General features: G+C 39.5%; 1 protein-coding gene across 2 annotated transcripts in view; it reads right to left on the bottom strand.

Moving 5' to 3' along the window:
- Positions 1-23,092, bottom strand: part of LOC109030116 (uncharacterized) — a 43,395-nt gene that overhangs the window by 4,389 nt on the left and 15,914 nt on the right. Inside the window, exons 3-13 of one of the 2 annotated variants that reach the window (XM_019040918.2) lie at positions 22,368-22,519; positions 11,495-11,623; positions 10,841-11,031; positions 9,565-9,816; positions 7,924-8,106; positions 6,991-7,074; positions 6,219-6,386; positions 5,479-5,656; positions 3,983-4,278; positions 2,857-3,032; positions 1,877-2,029 (exon numbers count right to left, since the gene is read on the bottom strand). In XM_019040918.2, the coding sequence (XP_018896463.2) occupies positions 1,877-2,029; positions 2,857-3,032; positions 3,983-4,278; positions 5,479-5,656; positions 6,219-6,386; positions 6,991-7,074; positions 7,924-8,106; positions 9,565-9,816; positions 10,841-11,031; positions 11,495-11,623; positions 22,368-22,519 (1,962 nt within the window). The remainder of the gene's footprint in view (positions 1-1,876; positions 2,030-2,856; positions 3,033-3,982; positions 4,279-5,478; positions 5,657-6,218; positions 6,387-6,990; positions 7,075-7,923; positions 8,107-9,564; positions 9,817-10,840; positions 11,032-11,494; positions 11,624-22,367; positions 22,520-23,092) is intronic. The other variant, XM_019040920.2, reaches the window with a different exon arrangement.

The following is a 23,092-nucleotide window of genomic DNA, read 5'->3' on the forward strand; positions in this document are numbered from 1 at the left end:
GTAAGCTGAAAGTTCAATAACGCACATGCACGAACACGCCACCAAATTGATGGTGCTGACTAGATGCAGCTATGTTGGGGGGCTGTCCGCTTTGCATACGCAACTAATTGAAGGCGTTTCTCACTACTGTGAGAAACTGTGTGCTACTGCAAAAGAGTGGAACGATTCCCGTGATGCGGTTGTCATTGTTGCGTACACAATAACACTCACGTATTTTCTAATAACAACGCTTGGATGTAACTATATATGGTTCATAACTTTTCCTGATGGAAGCAGAAAATTTAAAGCGATTCCTGAAACTATGCAGGAATATCATATGAAACTGCCCCAGTGTCCCTTAGTCTAAGACTGTTCGTGTTGTAGTATGAGCGACAAATTGAAGGAGATTTCCCTAAGAAACTTTTTGTTACAATTATCCTTGCTCTACACCTACACGTGTTGCCTAATTTAAAAATTAAAGATGCAAAATCCTAGAAAGGCAGGCTGTTGTGATGTTAAATGGAGTCCTCTGATAATTGAACTTTGAAAAAGAACAAGAGGAATTTCTAGTGAAGACCGGCCCGTCCCTAATATCAAAGTGCGTCAGATCTCGGAGGTCATAGATGACATCATATTCGACATCATATAGGAAAAGTTTTATCTTCATTAAAAATATCCATTAAAATTGTTCATATCATTACTTATTTGAGACGTAGATGTTGAAGTTTGAACAATTTTGTATTGTCTAGAATTCTGTTACCTTCTTGTCTGTTTACTTTTGGTACCAGAAACTCCATGAAAGTCTAAAATTCGCATACCAATCAAAAAAGAGCACAGTTTCTCGATTGGTATTCTCTCAATTGATGACAGTGACTCACTTTTGAGTTACTGGCCTGTAAGTCTCCTCTTCTTTAAACAAGCAAAAGTATTTCATTTTCTCAAATGCATGGACGCCAAAGAGCAAAGCCTATGTACAGTACTGGGCATGCGTTGACTACGAAACCGGAAGCCCCTTCAAACCTGAGGTTATGCAGCTCCTCAATCACGGCAGACGACTTCTTCGTTCCGGATCACTCGATTTTAAGGGAGAGGAGAGAGGGACCGTGCTGCTACAAAGCCAAAAAGACCGACGTCACCGAGAGAATACTCTATTCTATTCCCATTGAATATTTTCCTAAAAGGTATTCCAGTTGATTCAAAGAAAATCGGATTTTTAAAACAAGTTAATTTATTTTAAAATGAATGGGTCAGTTGCACACACAGTATGTAGCTGATTGAGTAGTTTATATTATGTGTAAACGTTGAGCACATCGGGACTATCCAAAGTAGAGTCTAAAATCTACACTTTGGTCCACGGCACTTTTTGCTCAATACCTAGCGATCAGGTTTACTCAGAGAGGGATGTAAAAAAAAATGTTAAGTAACAAACAATTATGCAAACCGTTATGACATTCTCTCACTTGTGATATCAATCAATTAAAATCACTTGATATTGCTAGTCTATCTATATAAGGTGGCTTTGAAACAATTTAGAGTGTATGTGAGAGAAGCTGACAACGTTTTAAGAGATTATTTGATCATTTAGGTACTTATAGTTTTCTTTCGTCTGAGCACTGGCAACAGAGGTAAAAAAGCCCTCTGGGCTGCAGTAAATTGGAAAATTGAGCTAATTATGCATTCTAAAGCATATAGTAGACATTTTTTATGTGTTGCACTTAATTTTCGTGTAACTTCACCACCAAAAGGCAACTCAGTTGGCCATATCTTTAGTGTACAACAGAATCATTAAATTTTTTCTAAGAGGAATACCTTTCTGGAAATCATTAAATGGAACATTTTCTCGGTGCTCTAACTCCTATTTGATGCAAACCATTTAACCTCCTCTAATACTACTTACTGAGCGTATAGGATGGCTGACAAAAGAGCGGAGCTGACGTCATCTTCCCTGACGTCATCATCCCTGAAGCGAGGCAAATGAGAAGACTGGAGGGCAGCACAGTCCCGGATGCAACCCTCCTCTGCTGCACTAAATTTTTTATCCTTCCACTTGCTGCGCAGTTTCATCGAGTGATAGGGCGGGCCCAGAGGCCAAAACGAAAAAAAAAACAAACCTGTCGTTAGCTAAGCTCCCGTTAATTTCACACGTAGATCTACCTATCGCTATCATTTCCTCTGGCATTGTTAATGCAAGCATGCTTTCGACAAGTTCGGCTTCAGTTTTGGAGAATGTCCTGCAACGACTCTCTCTCATGATCATAGATTCCACAAGCATCGGTAGTTAGAAGAATTACCAGTGGCAATACTCGCCTTCCCCATACTTACTCTGGGAGATAGGGAATTCAATGAAGGTGGAAACTAGAGTACTTTCATAGGGCAATAATTATTAAGTTGACCTTAGGTAGGTTTTTTTTTAGCACTGAAAATTAATAGTCAAGAATTAGAGTTTTAACCATGAGGGAGGGCCTTTTTGTCCGACTCCATCACAATCCGTGCCTCCTGTTGTTTTGTTGTCCCTGAGATCAACTAGGGCTGAGATGGGCACACATTTTTCTGTCCCTCTAGGCTACTTATACCTATTGCTAGTTATTTGGTAGTGACGTAGTCAAAGGTCAATGGACCTAGGTCAATCCGATAGCAAGATGTTCTTTGAGATTTCCCGATTTGCGCTGCTCCATTGAATATTTTCTCCCCGACCTCTCCGATCTGCATAAGACCAATGAAGTCGAATCGGGAGCAAGATCCTTAACATTCTCGGGGCAGATTTCTATAGGCGAATGATCCGCTGGCTCCTCCTGGTCCCACCAATGGAGATAACACATATCACACCTCTTAAAAATGGGGTGGGGGACACAGCCGAGAGGTGATGAGTATACTGACCTCTTATTTGTTTCGACCTGTTGGGGCAGAGGTGCCACTTGGTCTTCTTCTTCTTGAGACTGGAGACAACTGAATTCGTCGTCGGAAGCTTGAACCATTCCTCGTATGCATCCTTCATCTGTCGTCGAGCTCTCGGAGGTTATCGAGAGCTCCTGATGAAGGCGCATCAGTGAATCCTGTAATTCAAGGCCAGAACATCAGTGGATCTACTAGAGCTAAAAGACAAATCAGCGGGCCGATTATTGAAAGTTTAAAGCAGCCTGATAAGACATCGAATTGCGATATATTGCATGGTTAAGATAGGGCTTTGTCTTGTCAGACCGACATAGTTTCAAGAATCGGGCCGCTGATTACTCTGCGCGGAGGCTAAAACAGCCGGTATCACTTTGAGTCGAAAATGTTAGGTATTTGAGCGGAACGGGGGTATAGGGGCTCGTCCACCCCAGACATCAACTTTGATCTGCTATCGGCTGGATGGATGCTTCTTCGTTGCCAATTCTTTGTTACTTCTTCATTGTTATCCAAGTACAACAATTGGAAGTATTTGTGCTAAAAGGAACTTTTTGTATAAAGTTCATGTGCAACACAGTCCCTTTTAGCATATAAATACGTACAAATGCTGCTTGTTTCTCTTACCTACTCAGACGAGGTTGATTCACATGCACATGATATGAATAATTTTTCTTGGTACTAATTAGTCCAGGCAAATAGTCTATAAAAGGGACCCTAGTCTGCAGAAATCCTGGGTAGCTAGGTATGTCCTCAGTGAAGCCTATGTATACTAAGACGATGGATCCAAATTTGCCCCAGAATATTCGAACAAAAAATTTGGCAAAAATGGCCTAAAATGGGCTTTTTTGCGGAGTGTGTGTAAATTTTTTGGCGCAGGGTTAAAATTCAGATTCAGTGTCAAAAAATACAAAGAAATCACCGGAAAAATATACCCGGGAATTTGGCAAGCTCTTTTCCCTAGTTGCTTGGACTAAGAGGCTAGAGTCTTTACTTAACTGTAACTCATAAAATAAAGATGATTCTATATGGACGTTGTTTAGATACCACTATTACCGCTCGTGGGGCCTCGTTTTGCCTACCTCATAAAATGAAGGCGAAATTGATATCGTATTACCTGTTGCGGCGAATCGGTGTGACGACGGGATCTGTAAATGCTGTCGAGCTGGTTGCGGAGGTTGTCGATGGCGACGCCGTGTCTCTGTTCGGCGGCGGCCAGGGCCTCCTCTCGCTCCCTCAGGAGCTCCTCTCGTTGCTCCCGGAGCTGCTCCTCGAACTTGGCCCTGCTCTCGGCCAATCGCTCCTCCAGTTCCTCAGCCCGCGATGACTCCAACTCCTCCAGCTCCGCTCGCACCGACCGCACCTCCTCCTCCCGCTCGCTCAATCGCTTCTCGCGCTCGCAATTGATTCGCTCTGTTAACAATTACACACCGTAATGAAAAAAAATGAGAATGGACCACTAGACAAAGTCCATAGCTAAGCATTCTGGGACGTATTTCCTAAACAAATTTTCACGTAGAACACGATTTGCACAGCAAAAATTACTGAGAGTAACTCCTAACTAAGATAGATACAAATTTTTAAGAGCAGCCCGAGACAATGATAACAGCAGAAAAGCAGGGGAGAAAAACGGGAAACAAGGCTAAAATACACAATTAATAAAAATCGAGACGTTTCAACTCGCAACTGATTGTGAGTCATTTTCAGTCGGAATTACAATGAAAATTTAATTATTTCATCGTTTTTTTAAGTTTTTTTTTTTTTTTTTTTTTTTTTTTTTTTTTAAATTTGTATTGTATTTCCGACTGAAAATGACTCAGTTGTGAGTCGAAACGTCTCGATTTTTATTAATTGTGTATTTTAGCCTTGCTTCCCGTTTTTCCCCTTGTTTTTCCACTGCTAACTAAGATATTTAATGTTTCGTGGCGCTTGAATTCCAACTTCCGGCTCATGAAAACTCAATAGTCTACGTGAGTCAAATCCCAAACTAAATTTTACCACAAGGAGCAAAATCTATGGGTTTATAAACCAATTTATGCAGTCTTGTAGGCACTAGTATGCGATTGACGCCGATCGCACTGTTTGGCGCAATGCGTGAAGTATTCATGCAGTCTTGCAGGCGCTGATACATGAGTTTGACGCCGACCGCACCGCGTTTGGCGCGATTATTTGAACTCGCGTTCGGATAATTGCGCCATCGAACAATGGGGCTTAAAAGGCTTATGACGACGTGTTTTGTGTTTTGACGACGTATGAGCATTCCAATGTTACCTATCGTAATTTTGAGAAATAGCAACTTAAACGCATCAAATAATTCATGTTCGGGAGCGCGCAGTTTGCCTTCGTGAAAATTGACTTTACTCAGACACGCTGTAAACACACGGGTGCGGTGCTGCAGCACTGCAGTCTTAGAACGTGTAAAAACGCCTTCATTTCCATAGCCGAGCCACTTATTTGACTGCAAAGAAACTTCTAGTCGTAGTTATCAACTTTGTGCTTACGTAGGCGCATGCATGTAAAACTTTTGAGAAGTTGTAACATCAAACTGACAACTTCACTTCTCAACACTTCTTAACTAACAACAACTTTCAACAAGATAAGGAAAACACTCACCTATTTCTTTGTCGCACTTTTCTTGAACTTTTTCTAATTTCTCTTGATAGGACATTTCCGTTTTGTCTAATTTCCGTCTGAGTTCCATCATGTCCCTATCGGACATCGTTTGAATTTTCTCTAACTCCTGTTTATACTCTTTATCCTTATTTGCTAATTTCTTTTGTAAAAGTTCCAGCTGTAAACGAAGAGGACCAAAAAATAAAGATTACTGTAAAAATTGAACATAATGAAAATATGTTACATGAGGTGATAAATCTTATTTTTAAAACCTCCGCTGACTGAAAAAAAAGTATCAGTGACATTTTTGAAGAGACTCAGATATTAAAATTTTGAACAGAGTTAGTTCAAAATACTTTCTTTGTAAAGAAAAAAACCTCAAATAATTCAATTTTCAGTCCCCATTATACCCGGTTAAACTTCTTAGGGCAACTAAACTAACTCCGCGAAGAAGCGTGGAGTATCACAAATAATGAAGGCGCTCCAAGCTGTGATCTCGCTATGGAATTCATGGCGGTACGCATAAATGCATCTATAGGAACATCATGTAAGCCGCCTGCACATTTCCAGCGATTGCAATCGCCTTCGACATAAATAAGACCAGTTTTCGTATCGCTATCTAATGCTATTCGTGAAATACTCGTCAATTTCGAAAGAACGAGACTTTTTTCATAAAATTAAGAAAAATCGTGCCATTCCTATCTGGCTATTCCCCTTCTGCCCTATTATTTGGGCATTACCTCTTGTATGCACTCTTGCATCCTCCTATCCCAGTTTTGTTTTTTCAGATGGAATTCTTTCTCCATCTCTTGTTTGGCCGCTTCCACGTTCGCCCGCCTTTCTTCTTTATAGTTCCGCTCTAGTTCTATCCGAAGCCGCGCACATTCACGCTGAACTTTTTCGTCTACCTGAATAAAATCAAATGAACTGTATAAATAAAATACATTGCACATAACACAATGAGATGATCAACCTTGCATTTTATTCTAAATGTTATTTAAATGATCTTTACAATAATAGAAGAAGAATCCCTTCCGAAACATGAGAATTCGATGTTTGAGATCATAAATTTGAAGTTATATTGAATTCAATGGGCGTAACATGCTGAAGGAACTACATATCGACGATGAAACTGTAAAAATGCGTATATCTTGGTTTCAGTGCTTCAAAATATCTGCTCATACTTTATTTTTTAAAAGGAAACCCACCTAATATGATGGTGTGTTTTCATGGAATATTTATCACACAGAGAATAATAGTTGCCAAAGTTTTCAATAAATGACTTTTGATAGTTTTCCGTGTAGAAAATAAAGTATGACTAGAAGTCCGCAATGCCACAAACCGAGTTACGCATTTTTGTAGTTTCACTATCGATATAATTGATCCGAATTATAAGAAACTATGAAGCGTATAAATTAAAGAGCATACGAGAGGCACCTTTTGATTCATCACTAAACCCTTGAAGTTAAAGGACAATAAATGTGAATAAAAGAAGCAATAAGAAGTCCTTACCTGAGAATTGACCTCAGTTTTATATTGATCTAATTTAAACTGGAATTTCCTTTCCTTTTCGGCTATTTCTCGATTATGAATACCCTGTAAGCACAATAAGACATGGTATGGTTATGTAGAGGTTTTTCGGGTTATCCATTCCAGAAATAAATAATGGCTCTTCAGAAACCCCGTAAACTGGCTACTTTTAAGTATTCTTTTATGTGTGTCATTGATCTATTTTTTCTCAAAACGGTATGTTAGGCAACTCAATTAAGATCAACCATCTTTTTCAACTGAACGGTAACGTATTTTATGATTTAAGTGAAGCATACGCATCATCCTATTATTATTTTAAAATAAAGAACTTTAGCTGTGTCATTCCCGGTCTGCAAATTATCAGTTCAAAATTGTATCACCAAATGACGTAATAAAGGGAATAGATACCGCAACATCGTGAAACACGTATTTTGAACGATAGCTCCTGTTCAGTCTCAAATGTTGAAGAACTCTCTAATTTTTAACTCTATGGGCAGCGATAGGTGTGAAAAGAGTCTTCAGATCTAAAATATCCACGAGCTAACTTGAATTGTGGCTCTTGAATTTACTTGAACAGATGCAAATTTTTGTCCAATGAAAATCAATTAGCCATCGGTAGAAAAATAATTGGTGCACATTTTAGAATTAGGAACTGCCTATTCAGGTTCATCCATAAATGCCCTTTTTCGCAAGGAGCACATTAGCCTTCAAATATGCAGGCTCAATTTTTATATATTCTCGATTCCTCAAATTTCACCTTTGTCTAATTAAATTGTATTGATCACCGAGAGTGCGCTTTACAAAAATTAGCACTCAAGTCAAAAAAAAAAATCGTTTATTTTTTATACAGCCATTTCCGCGGGATTTTTGAGTACTTACTAAGATCCAAGAGAGAGTAAAATTCATCGTTGTTACCTGCATTGTTGCTAAGTGTGTTTTCTCTTTCTGCAATAAGGACTTAAGCTTATCTATTTCCTCCTTGAGAAGTTTCTCTGAATTCTGGAGCTGTTCAACTTGCCTCGTTGCGACTTTTAGAGACCTCTGCTGTTCATTTGAGAGACCTCTTAATTGACTAAGCTCTGCTTCGTGAGAATGATGCTGAGAAATAAAGAAAAATCGTTCAGTATACAGACAGATTTTGCTGATTCAAACCTCTTTAATTATTAAAAGACCTGTTCAATTAAAAGCAATGCCCGGTTCTCAATCTTTCTATGACATGAGAATCAATGTATATATTTTATTCCTCTGCGTAAAACTAAAGGGTACACCCCGTGACCGCCCGTGGCCTGTATCTCTGAGGACTGCTAGTGGCCCTTTTTTTAGACGGCCAGAGAGCTCATAGTAATGTTAACATGGTGGGGGAAATGTTCCGTATAATATGGAATCTTGAGCATTGAAACTTCCTTAAATTGGAATCTCCTCGATTTATTCTTATACATATTGAAATTCCTCTATTTAGGGAATTTTCCAGGGGATTTCAAATGTGGTAGGTCCGAGAACTTCTCAAAATGTTGATCTTAATGAAGATAAAAATATCAATAAAAAAATACTAAACACCGATATCTGTAAACTTTCTATATGTCGCAGGCAATCAGCAATCGCCGGCAATTTACAAGCCACTTGTGAATAGTTAGAAAAGCATAACATTCAGAAATAAAGGATCAAGATTACCTAGAGATCTAATTTTTCTATTTTTAATGTGGAAAGACACTTTCTCCTCCGTAAAAATGCGGACAGCCACATTCAGGAGACTTCGTGGTGAAATTCGTTGTCTTTCAGTTGGGTTCAGACCAGACAGGCAACTAAATTAGCTCCTTGACAAAGCGTGGAGTATCACAAAAAATGAAGGCGCTCGAAGCCGGGATCATGATTTTGAGGGCCATTACCTATTAAACCTTCGCTATGCAGATGCGGATTAATGCGTTTTATCTAAAACACATTTGTACTGTTCGCAAATTGCCAGCGATTGCCAATTAAGATGTTGCATATGTGAAGAATTTGCGATTTGATTGTTGATTCTTATGTAAAAGTTTGTGAGAAACACGATGGCGCCACTGGTTTTCTCTGAAATCAACTCCCAAGTTGAAAAAAAGCTCTGAAGTTGATGCCAAAGTGGAGGGGATATCTCACGCTATCCTGAGAGTCCACCTCCACATCAAGACAAACTCTCCATGCAAAGATAGGGAGCAAATTAGCAGGGTTGCCGTGTTTTCAGTTTTGGAGTCCCCAAATAAAGTGGCAGTCCTGTCATATTGTATTTGCTCCCTATCTTTGCATGGGGAGTTTGTCTTGATGTAGAGGTGGACTCTCAGGATAGCGTGGGATATCCCCTCCATTTTGGCCTCAACTTGAGAGCTTTTTTTGAGCTTGGGGGTTGATTTCAGAGAAAACCAGTGGCACCATCGTGTTTCTCGCGAACTTTTACATAAGAATCAACAATCAAATCGCAAATTCCTCACACATGCAACATCTCCATTGTCTGCGACATGTATAATATAGCAACCTATATCTAAGATGAAAGGTAAGCCTTTCCCTGTGGACAAAGTTCCAACTAACCAGTTTGATTTTGGTCTGGAGCTCTTGAATCTGATCTTTGAGTTGGATCTGTTGGTCGAGGCACTGGTTCCTGACGGCCTCTTCGCGGGCCTGAAGTCGTTTCTTGGAAGCCTGTTCTACTTCGCGAAGTTTCCACTCGAAGTCGTCCAACAGATGCTGCTCCCGATCCGTGTTCACCGTCCGCAGGGATTCGAACTCCTTCTCAAACCGCTTCCGAAGCTCCTCCTTCTCGCGCTGGGCGTCCGCCAAAGTCTGGAAAATCAAACCACAAAATACAATTTTGGAAAGCCTATAGGCTTGATTAATTAGACACTGAAAAAAAACTCAGGCTGTGGAAGCCGTGATTACGGGCTGTATAGATATACCGTCCGCGTTCCGGGCTCAGAGGCCGAAAGTTCCGAGCGTAGCATCCGGAGCAATTCAAGCTATAGCTCCGGCACCCGGAACTTCGAGCCTCTTAGCCTCTTAGCCCGGAAATAACGGTATGTCGATAGCCCTAACTATTTTTCAGTGAACTTGGATAACTTCGGTAGCGTTTAGGGAGAAAGTTGATAGACACTAGAACCGTTGGACTTAATTTCACATAGATTCATTCATTTCTACAAAGATTACATAAATACAGGGTGAACCAAAAGTCTTGCACCATTCCTTTGTAATTAATTTGAAATAAATTGAAATGTGAATATAAAATTTTGGGAGATTCATGTGCGAAAGTGAATTGAAAATGAAACTTCTCAGCAAAAAACAGAGGTTGCCAACTCAAAGAAAAAAAAACTCGTCAATCCAAAATGGAAGCCCAATGATGATAAATTTTGTAACACTTAGATTGTACGTCATTTTGAAGTCAGAAACTTGCAATTTGGACCAAAAACCCGAAATTTTTGCGTTCTTTAAATGGTTTTTCGTCAAAAGTTATAGCCCATGCCTTCCCTGGATACGACCCCCCCCCCTCAATATATTGATGGGTTCCATAAGCAGTTTCCTTTCACTCATGGCCATTGCCACTCTTCAAAATTCAAGTCCATACCTCAATCTGTTCAAAAATACAGGAATGTCGCGGGACAATTGAACTATCCTGTGAAATATGTCCGTATTGTCCGTGTTCGACATACAGTCTCTTAACGTGTATTTATTTTTGAACATGTTCAATATGTTTAACGCTTTTTGCATGAGCTTTTGGTGAGAGAAAACATGGTCTGCGATGCTTCAGTTCTTAGCTGGTACCTAGAGTGGTCCATTATGTAAGTTGATTTAGGACACCCAGAAACGTGTTTACCTGCTGCATTATTTTGATTTCTTGCTCTCGCTCCACTTCCCAGCTGTTGCCCTCCTCCTCCAATTTATCCCTTTCTCGCTTCACCGTGGCCAGTTCTTCTTCCAATTCTCTTACTTTTCTATTTAGGGCGTCTATACTTCTCTCGAACTTCTCGCAATTTGGGCACGGGTACAGCTCCCCATTCTCATTCCCTGAAACAATTCAACATGAATAGAATGTATTTCTGCCAAACAGAACTATGTGCATTAAGACATGAGCCCTGGGACCCATAAGGATATATACATAACAGGGTTCACGTCTTAATGCACCGTCTTAATGCACCTCCTTAATGCTGTAAATTACCTTTTTAGGTCATTCCATTTGGAAACGTATTGTAAGAAAATGATCATAGTTGTTCAGTAATAAAATGAAAACAGGATTAGACATGACTCACTCTTCAAGTGCTTAGCAACATTGAACAGCCTTCCCGACGTTTATGTAATATATATATATTTTTTTTAACTAAACGCTTTCTTCTCCTCCAACAAAATTTACAATTTTTGTACATCTACGTTTTTAGCATAGACAAATTTAAATATTCAAAGAGAAAACGAAAAACAAGGTAACGTAATGTGACCATTGATATGACAAAACTACCACGCATTGTCTAATTACCTCTTTCTTTGCGATATGCATCTTCATTGGAATCTTTTCGATGATAGTTGCGGTCGTTTTCTACGCCTTTCAGTCTTTCTTTCACACCCTCGGAGTCATGATGTGATGACAATAAATCGCTTTTACAACCTGCAATTGTAAAATAAAGTAAGCTATTTAAAATAATGGTACCTATGACTATATGAACAATGAAAATAATTGTAATATTGGTTATCGACGGTGAAACTACCAAACCACGTATCTTGGTTTGCGACGTCGCAGACTTCCTGTGATACTTTATTTTTTAAATGAAAAACTACTTAACATCCAGTCTTGAAAATTTCTGTGATTTTTCCTCTTTGTGCGGAAAAAAATCTGTCAAAATTTCAAGGAATGATATTGATTTGGTCTACTTCAAAAAAATAAAATGTGAGCGTAGATTTTTAAACACCGCAAACGAGGTACGTGGTTTGGTAGTTTCACCGTCGTTATGTTTGATTTCATTCTTTTATGATGGACAGCTCGCTGTGCTGAAGAAAAACGCCGTATATATGATCATGCAGATGTTGCCATCCCCCCTCCCTCTGATCCCTCTATGAAAGATAAAGATCATATTCTTCAAAATTTTCAAAAACTTCAGGTAGAATTGAAGATTAAAGTCCCTGAAAAATTGGAATACAAATGTCCACAAGTTCGCGGAAAAAGTATTACTTTATAATTAATTAGAAGAATGGCAACGTCTGACGGCTCATTAGGCGCTCTTCTTTAGCACGTCAGAACTAGACTGGGTCATAAATCAAACACCATGATGGGTTACTTCTCTCATCAAAAAATCATGTATCTATAAAACACTGGTCACACTGAAAAATTCAAAGTTCAACTCATGCGTAAGAAATAAACGGTTTTCTCTTTCCGACAGCTAGTCCCAGCTGCCCATCCATCAAAAAAACGTAAGTGCACTCGACTCACATTGGGCCAAATACTAGCACTCGACGACAAAAATCGAGAGGACCTAGAAATAGGAAAAATCTTCGACTCTAACCAAAACTGACACTTAAAAATCTCGTCGAGGGTCATAGCAGCATATATTTACCAAAGGTAGAAAAATGGAAAATGAAAAATGTTAAATGGAGTCCTTTGGGACCAAAGGATCTCCAAAGAGAACAAAAGGAGGATTTACAAAGCGATTGTCAAGAGCATAGTAACCTACGGGTGTGAAGTATGGCCGATGAAACAGCGGACCCGGGAGGTTTTTGAGGCAACAGAGATGGACTTCTGGCGTAGATCCGCTGGTATTTCCAGAAAGGATCGCGTCAGGAATGAGACGGTACGGGATATCATGGATGCCAAGCAGACCATCGTGCATGACATTATGACAAAACAACTCATCTGGTATGGTCATGTCCAGAGAATGGCAGGAGACAGGTTGCCGAAGAAGGTCCTTGACTGGGTTCCTCCTGGGAGAAGACGCAGAGGGCGCCCAATGAAAGGTTGGAGGGACGGGATTGAAGCAGAAATGTTGAGGTGCTCAATCCCCCAAGATTTGTGGTTTGAAAGAGAGCAGTGGAGGTTAGGAGTCGTAGAGCGCGAGGGAGTGCTGTAAAGCGACTTGTATGTATGTAGAAAAAAGTAACAAGATGAAAAAGAAATGAGGGAAAACGCAATAGTGTATTTTTCCTTCGGAAAATACACTAAAAAATGAGTTCACTCGATGGGAGAGGGGAGTCCCAAGAATCCTCAGTTTGAAAATTATTTAGAGTGTCCAAATAAAATCTCATCAAGTACAATGTGGACCCTCTATTCAGTTGACGTCATTGTAAACATTTTACGTTACAAAAGCTAAACTCATAAGGTCTTAGAATTGTTTAGACCTACGTATTGATCAGGGGCGGATTAGCATCAAGAGGGTTGGGAGGCGATGATGATTCGAGGCCCCTCATGCCATTTGGGGACTAATGCACTTACATTGTTTCTAACTTATTCCAACCAGTGCGCCTTCAATATCGTGAAAGGCAACGTTACCGGATTAGAAGCAGTAATAGTTGCTCGCTGCATTTCAGCTACGTTAACTTGATTCACTCACAGTTGTAGCAGTTTGATACTTCGGGCAGATTAGCATCGAAAATGTTAGGAGCGCGATAATAATTAGAAGCCCCCTATGCCATTTGGGGACTTCACTTACTTCACTACTATACTTCATACTATACTAGTATACTACAATACTTCACTCACATTGTTTCTAAATTGTCCCGACCCGTTCGCCTTCAATATCTCGATAGGCAATGTGGGCGGCTTAGGAGCAGTAGTACTTTTTAGCAGTTTCGTCAGATGTTCCTTTATATTAGCATAGACACTTGTTTGAAAAAATGATCCTAATGAACATGTTCGCACAATTTGTTTAGTTCGTCCCTACTTTTCCTTGGTGCCTTTATTCTTGATGATAATTAAACGCATTTAGCATGTGTGCAGACCAGACTATGTTTAAAAAGAGGGAAGTCGTTCATTCGCTTAACGTGCGTTGGTCTGTGGAATTGATGAATGCAACACTCATATCATGATCATCAGTGGCGTAGGAAGGGGGGGGCCAGGGGGGGCCTGGCCCCCCCAAAATTGGAAATAGTATCATCTGGCCCCCCCCAGAAATTCTGGATGGTGCAAAAACACCATCTTTAACGGTAAGTCTCTGTCGCCGTGGCCCGTGAGAGGATGCCACTAAACATTCACTAAACATTTATTTCGCAATTTTCACACAAATGAGTGGTTAAAAGTGAGAAAATAAATGGAATAACCTGTTGAATGCAACAATTTCAAAGTATTTTAACCTTAAAATGCATAAAACTGGGTGAATTTTATGCAGAAATTGAAGGAAGATTAACGCCACAAGTGCCTCGAGATGCGCTCAAATAGAGTTAAAATTTCAAAAATTTTCCGGGGGAGGCCCCCCGGACCCCCCGCTGACCTGGGGGGTATTCCATACCCCCCAGACCCCCCGGTGGTGGGGGGCCAGGCCCCCCCCCAGCAAAATGGCCTAGCTACGCCTATGATGATCATTAAGGAATTCATGGCAATAAGGAGCAGTAACGCGAGATATTTTGAGCCATGGAATGAGAGAGGTTTATTTTCCAGCAGCCATCTCATTTCAACGGGCGTCTAAAAAAATTTAACGACCTAGACCATCTCTTAATGCCGCTGAGTTATAACTTTCGTTAGACACACGTTGAACTAGGAACATTCAATTACTTATTAAAAAATTGCGCGATGGTTCGGCCTTAAAACCATTTATCTCCATTGCAACGCTTCACAATTTCCGCACGTGTTCCATTTTTTGTACGAAACATACAAATCAACATTGTGACTAAAAAATAAATCGGGTTTTTTTTTGTCATACTGTAAAAATTTCAAGCCAAATTGTCCATTTGCTCTCTTTCTTTGAAAAAATAATGTGTTCAAGAAAATTTTAAAAAATTACAACAGAGATACTTGATTTTGGAGGTTTGCCATCAAGTTGTGTTGGTCTAGTGCGAGGCTAAGAGAAGGCTGGGGTTGAAATATGTCAGTTAAAATATGACTCATTTTAACAGACTTCCCTGAAGATAAGATTGCATTTTTTTTAAGCTGTCATTTATCAGAGACTTTAGAAAGACAGACTGTCGGTTCAAAAGTGTCAAAAAAGCTGTTGCAATATCTTCTTCCGGCCTTATTAAGGGTTGTGTGAAAAAGGCGATGTTCCGGGACTTTAGCGCGTGACAACTCCACGGCAAGATGCTTATCGTCTCATTGTCTGACAAGCTTCAAGCCATTTGTCACAATGGCGTTATCAAAGTGCCCAGTTGTTGACATACCGATAGTGTCACAATCCCAAATCTCCGACGGATTTGTATTTACTCTCCTCGTCGCGTTAAAAAAATTAAATGAAATATTAACAAAACGAAAAACGGATAAAGTGATAGGGACTAAATAAAAAGAAGGCCTCTTGTTTGTAAGTGCTCGATAGAATACATACTTGTTATAGTTGAGGGGTTTCATGCATGATTATGTTGAGCGATTTTTGTTTGGAAAAAGTCACTTAAAACCGTCTTTAGCATCAGGATGGAGGACTCCATCGCAGTAAAAATGGAAAATCGAAGGAATATAAGAAACGTAAAAATGACGTCCATAAACTACTAATGAAACATAAAAAATATAAATTTCGCGAAAAAAGTATTATTAACATGTTACCCCTGTTCTCAATTCTCTCAAGATCACAAAAAGTGCTCCTAAGAGGTTTGTGAAACTTGTTGCTAAATTTAACATTCGAATTTGCGATAAACTACTTATAAAGGGAAGACCAAGATTTAGCAACGTCTGAAACTTCATGAGACATTTCTTCTTATCAAGACAGAGGTTTCGGCAACATTATTTCCAAATTCAACAAAAAATTGCGTGCATAATGCTCTTGACTTGCAGTGTCCGCAAATTGAGTTTTTTGATGGCAAGAATCGAATTTACATAACGACGGTGAAACTACCAAACCACGTATCTCGTTTGCGGTGTTTAAAAATCTACGCTCACATTTTATTTTTTTGAAGTAGACCAAATCAATATCATTCCTCGAAATTTTCACAGAATTTTCTTCGCACGAAGAGGAAAAATCACAGAAATTTTCTAGACTGGACGTTAAGTAGTTTTTCATTCAAAAAATAAAGTATGACAGGAAGTCTGCGACGTCGCAAACCGAGATACTTGGTTTGGTAGTTTCACCGTCGATAAGTGGGATGTTGTTAACAATTTGAACGAAATCCAACGTGTAATTTAGTTTTGGGCGTCTTCCATCATTGTTGCATCCATCCACTTTCGTGAACAAGTTTTTGGAGTAACTTGGGTCCAAGGGTACAATGTAGGACCGTAGGAAGCTTAAGAAAGGGATTAACATTTGGATTCGTCCCAAAACGCTATAACCGCATGTCCCGTCTTAAAAATTCTACCAAGCCATGATCCTCCCATAAATCCTCAAAAATTAATAATTAGTGATCAAACGACTTTAGTGAAAACTCTAGTAGCAGTTCACTAATTAAAGAACTCATAAAAAATTATGCTAAACTACTGAAGTATTGATATGAAGACAAAAGAAACAACAATAATTGCTCAGCAAAGATGACTACCGGCAGGCTATGATCTAAACTAATAAAGTGGGAACCAAACTATTATGGGGGTGCCAGGGGGTACAAAATACCCCCAAACAAAATTGAATCACTGGTGTAGGAGCCGCAAAATAACAATGTTTACAGAAAGAGGGAGAATGAAGTCGTTTTTTGTAAAAACGACGTATCGATGGTAAAACCACGATCTCGATTACAATGCATACTAATTTCCGGTCCCTCTTAATTTTTCAAACGAATATTACCGGTTATTTCCCCAGGAGGTTTTCAAGATTTATTCTTTAAAAAATGAGGGAAAATCATCTCACATTTTGAGCAATCACCATGATTAGTTGGACGTATTTTAAAACAAAAGGAAATATATTCATCCTGACTTGGGTCCTGAGATCCATAAGAATAATACTGCCGTACTGAGGAAAAACGCCGTAAGAACCTTCAGGCGTTGCCAAATTTCTTTTAATAACCAAGTAATTTCCTGCGAAAATTCTGAATATTTTTCTTCCAATTTTGCAGACAATGTTGTCCCCAATTTAATCTAAAATATCGGAAAATTTCAAGGAAAAATACACATACCTTTCTTCAAAAATACATGTTTTACTCGGTGAAATTTGGCAATTCTCGAATGTTCATACGGCGTTCTTCCTTAGCACGGCAGAATAAGTGCAAAACATGGGGCTCGTGTCATAATGGATATAGTCCTTTTTGATTTAAATCTTTCCAGTTATTATTTTAATAAATAAAATAGGAATAGAAATCTGCAACGTTGTAAACCGAAATTTTCTCCCTTTTTCTTTATCTGTTTCATCTTCCTCTTCTTCTTTCTCATTTCTCTCCTTTCTAATCCTCCACCCCTCTTCTTTTTTTTCTTTGCCCATACACTGCTGATTTCGTCTTTATCTGACATACGCGAGGAGTCCTATACAATCTGCGTCTTCGAGTTAAATACCACTATTGGTGCCCTTAGGAGCTCATATTGCCTATATCGTAAAATGAAGGGGAATAAAACCTATTCTAATCTGAAACTCTCTCGAAACAGTCCACTCCACACGTTCCTAACTGCCACCTTTACTTTAAGCCGATGATATAAAAAACTGTAATTCCTCCTCTCTCTCTTGAAAATTAGTTTAAAATAGTGGTAATCCACAGCTCTGCCGTGCTAAGGAAAAACGCCGTATGAACATTCGAGAGTTGTCAAATTGCCTTCGAAAAAAAATGTTTATTTTTTAGGAAAGCTATGAATATTTTTCCTCGAAATTTTCAGAAACTTTAGGTGAAATTGCGAACAAATCTATTCGAAAAATTGGAAGAAAAATATTCATAAGTTTACCGGGGAAGTCGTGTTTGAATATACGAAATTTTGCAAAATTGAAGTTTCATACGGCGTTCTTCCTTAGCACGGCAGAGATGTTCAGTGGCACTCCACAGTTTGTCGTCTCCCGGACGAAGGAACTTAACTCCATACCAATGTTGCCAAATCGACTCAAACATTTAATTTATTTTACAAAGTGTACCTGTGCGACTTTTATCCAAAATGTGTCTGATTTTTGCATGAAAGCTAAAGAAAAATCAGTGAAATTTTCAGTTAATAATTCTCAAGATTCTCTCAGTAAAAATACAATTTGCGAGGGGGAGTTTGGCATCAATGTAATGGAGTTACGTTCTTTCGTGATGAAGACGACGAGTTGTATACTAATCTCATTTGCCAGTACTTATCGACGGTGAAACTACCAAACCACGTATCTCGTTTGCGGTGTTTAAAAATCTACGCTCACATTTTATTTTTTTGAAGTAGACCAAATCAATATCATTCCTTGAAATTTTCACAGAATTTTCTCCGCACAACGAGGAAAAATCACAAAAATTTTCAAGACTGGATGTTAAGTAGTTTTTCATTTAAAAAATAAAGTATGACAGGAAGTCTGCGACGTCGCAAACCGAGATACGTGGTTTGGTAGTTTCACCGTCGTTATCTTACTTTACATTGTTGCTTTATTGTAATCGATGTCATGTATAATTGTACGAAGGGGAATCCGCTAAGACGAATAGTTTCTCGTGTCTGTGGATGTATCCCACACGTCCGCGGACAGTGAGTGAGTTGAGGTTGGGAGCTTGAGGTGGGCCTGAAAATAAGACGAACCAAATTGGAGCAATAAGCCGCGGCCCCGGCTGTTGAACTTGAAGCCTCTAAGCTTCGCCGCGGACGCGCTATCACTGCTGGCAAATTACCAAGCCCGAGACAACATTGCACTTGCGACGCTGCAGACGGCTTAACGCGCCCAGAGACTCTCCTTCCGCATGCTTTCATCCGTTCAACCCTCTTTGCACTGTGAACCGGGCAATTTTTCCGAAACAATACAGGCGTTGTACCGAAGAGAGCAATAACACGGAGAAAAAAATCTAGTGCGTGGGACCCGAAGTTTAGGTCATATGGATCTCTGAAGTTTTCGGATTGAGCATCTGAACACTATAGATCTAGCTGTTGAGGCTCGGACTACACATCTGAAACTTCAGTTCTTACATCTGAAGTACTTTAGATGTGAGAACCAAAGTTTTTCGGGTTTCAGATGTGTGATCCGAACCTCGACAGCTAGATCTAAAGTGTTCAGATGCTCAATCTGAAAACTTCAGAGATCCATATGACCTAAACTTCGTGCATGGGACCCGAAGTTGAGGTCATATGGATCTATGAAGTTTTCAGATTGAGCATCTGAACACTTTAGGTCGAGCTGTCGAGGTTCGGATCACACATCTGAAACTTCAGTTCTTACATCAAAAGGACTTCAGATATGAGAACCGAAGTTTTTCGGGTTTCATATGTGTGATCCGAACTTTGACAGCTAGATCTAAAGAGTTCAGATGCTCAATCTGAAAACTTCAGAGATCCATATGACCTAAACTTCGTGCATGGGACCCGAAATTGAGGTCATATGGATCTCTGGATTTTCTGATGACACATCCGTGTGTGTTAATCGGGTGCATAAGACGCGTTTACTCGTGTTTGGCACATTTTTTGTGAAAGCCCTGTCAACACTAGCAAAAGTTCACGGAATTTTGCGCGAAAGTTAAGTCCCGTAAACCTATCCCTGTGTGGACAAGGCCTGTCATTTACAAGAAACGAGCGAAAAAATTATGAAAGAATTAACATGAATGTGGTTTAATAATTTTAATTTTTGCCACCGCGCCAACCGCACTGTGTTTGGCGCAATGCGTGAAGTATCCCTACAGTCTTGTAGGCGCTATGCGTTTCACGCCGACCGCACTGTTTTTGACGCAATGCGTGAAGTATTCATGCAGTCTTGAAGGCGCTATGCGTTTCACGCCGACCGCTGCTGACCGCACTACGTTTGATGCAATGCGTAAGGTATTCATGGAGTCTTGTAGGCACTAATATGTGTTTCATGCTGACCGGCGCGCCGAGGGCTTCTTCTTTCCATCTCAAGTCCTCGTCATCATTGCTCTCTGCGCCGCGCCGCTCCAGGCCAAATGGCGTGTTCGGTTTCTCTCTCAACTAGACTAATGAATGGCGCTGTATTTTGTATCACCGAAAGACGAACAAATTAGAAATCACTGTACTTTAACTTTTAGGAACTGAGAGATTTTGTCGCCTTTTCTCGTTTGTAATTTTTTTTCTGGGTCTGATTTTTTTTATACCTACATTTAAAAAAATTGCAACATTCGCCGCCCCCTAAATTTGCCGCCATGGGCTGTGGCCCATGTTACCACCCCTTAAATCCGGCCCTGGAGGACACGGTTCATTGCAGAGTGTAGTTACGCCCTTATGTCAGGCAGACGACGAATATGTCCCGGACCTTTCTTAATTTCAAAGAAGGAATTCTTCAATGTTAAAAAAAAAAAAAAAAAATTATTGAATACAACTTTTCGGTTAATACGTGCTAGTTCTCAAAAGTTTTTTGAGCAGTCGAGCCACTTTAACAATTAAAGAGTCAAATAATTACAGCACACTTTCAAATCCTCGCTTTTAATCCGCATGTTTATTTTTTAATCTATATATAATCATGTGACATTTAAAAAAAAAAAAAAAAAAAAAAAAAAAAAAAAAAAAAAATTGAGGTCATTACTGAAAGTTTTCCAAAAAAACGGAGGACTTGATTATTTATTGAATACAACTTTTCGGTTGATACGTGCTAGTTCTCAAAAGTTTTTTGAGCAGTCGTCGCTACGAGAGAGCCACTTTAACAATGAAAAGAGTCAAACAATTACAGCACACTTTCAAATCCTCGCTTTTAATCCGCATGTTTATTTTTTAATCTATATATAATCGTGTGACATTAACCCAATTGGCAAAAATTGACCTCGTTCGACGCGCCCAGATTCGCGGTCCCCTTTCAAAGGGATTATGAGTCATCAAGCTTCAATTTTGACGGCTTTCAAGGCGCGGTTGCGACATGTCCTTAAAAAAACAATCTTCAAGCTGTCGGATACATTTAAGTTGGCATCGATTTTTTCCCAGCGTGATTTCAGTCACGGTCAATTGCTAGCGTAACGCGCCGTGAGGCTGATGCAAAAATGACCCCGATGACTTAAACTTGGAACTTGCCATTGAGTGGAGCTCGAAGGTAAGAATCTGGTTGGAAACGTCACTAGGAGCGAATCAATGGGTCAAATATTGATTTTATCGAATTGAAACCGAGCAATGGACCACTAGACAAGGTACGAATTTCAGCATTTTGATACATGGTTCTTAACCAAAATGTTACGTAGAACACGATACGCACGACGAAAATGACCGAAGTCAACTCCTTCCGAAGATATTTAATGATTCTTGATGCGTGAATTCAAACCATCCGCTCATGAAAACTCAATGCTCTACGTGGTTCACATGGCGCGCTAAATGTTTATCATGACAGTCTCTGCGATGTAAAAATCTTCAACTTCAATCTTTACACTTTGGCTCAGCTATAGCAAATTACCAATAGTTTGAACAACACATGATGGAAAATGAACATTGCTCGATTGAGAAGCTTGCTGAAACCGTTGTAGTGCGCGATTTGACTCACGTAGAGCTTTGAGTTTCTTGTGAGCGGGCAGTTCAAATTCCTCGTAATCAGTGCGAAATAAAAACGTTAATATCTTCGTTAGAAGCTGATTTTGGTAATTTTCGTAGTGTGAATCGTATTCTACGTGAAATTTTGGTTAAGAAACATGTATCAGATTGCTTAAATTCGTACCTTGTCTTGTGGTCCATTATTCACTTCTCGGAGGTACCGAATGCACTTATTCGAAATCAATGTTCATATTCTTGAAATCAAAAAGATAGAAATAGAACTAATTCACCGAAAAAGTATGCTGACTTAACATCCTGGATGTAAAAAAGTGTGCGACAACTCACAAACCGCTGAGTTAACCGCCACAACAGTTACTATAGCAATGTCAAGATGTAAATCTAACTGCTGTGGCGGTTAACTCAGCTTATTGTGAGTTGTCGCACACTTTTTTACATTCAGAATGTTGAGTCAGCATCCTTTTTTTTCATACGGTGTTTATACATCATTGTGCGATATTTTTTAAGAATAATATTTACGAGGAATAGGAAAAAAGCACCTAAGTTTTGTTTAATGTACACGCTAATCCAATGTTACGGACTTACGGACTACCGTTGATGTTTTTGGGAGAGATTAAATCTCAGTAACAAAAACATTGATCTGTGATATAGGTGGATTCTTTAGGAAAACGCTCCTAAAATTGAGGCTTGGTAACCAAGACAGTCAATGAAAAGATGCAACGAAAGAACTTACGATCCATTCCCCAAGTTTGATTGAGGAGTTGTTTCTGAGCCTCCTCGAGCTGGTACCGCAGTTGGATTGTTTCGGCCTCCCTATTGGCCAGTTCTGTCGTCAACTCATGAAGTCTATCGTGTACACTTGCATCTTTGTTTACCAGATTCAGCCTGAAACAGTCAAACCCACAATCTTGAATTCTACTCTATCCATTTCAATATATTGTAAACCGTAACACTGTCATGACTGAAAATTATCTGGTATTTTGTGAAATACCTTGATGAGTGGTTAATAAATATTATTTAAATTAAAATTCTGAAAATTTTTCAATTTAGACGACCCATAGTAATATTACACTTCATAAGCCACATACTCGTAAAATATGCACAGACTTTGATTGAGTAGAATCTGTTTCAGCAGACCCGTTCGTCAGTTCCGTGAAAATGTGTCGTCTTTGCAGGGATTCGAAACGTGGCCCTTATCGATCTAGAGCTAGACACGCCTACTATTTGGCCAACTTGGCCTTGCACCGAGAATGATCACTGCAAGTAAATTACTGACTCCTGCTGGTTTAATGATGGACAGGAAGTCAAAGTTGAAGATACCAACGTAAAAATTGGAAATCAATCTCGTCAAACTACCCCCTTCTCCCTTAATTAGTGCTCCAGTAGCGATAGGTCATGACGCTTTTTCATCACAGGGCGGCGACGGATCCAGCAATTTGGCAACACCGGATTTCCTCC

The sequence above is a fragment of the Bemisia tabaci genome, chromosome 2, assembly GCF_918797505.1.
Source record: "Bemisia tabaci chromosome 2, PGI_BMITA_v3".
Taxonomy (NCBI): domain Eukaryota; kingdom Metazoa; phylum Arthropoda; class Insecta; order Hemiptera; family Aleyrodidae; genus Bemisia; species Bemisia tabaci.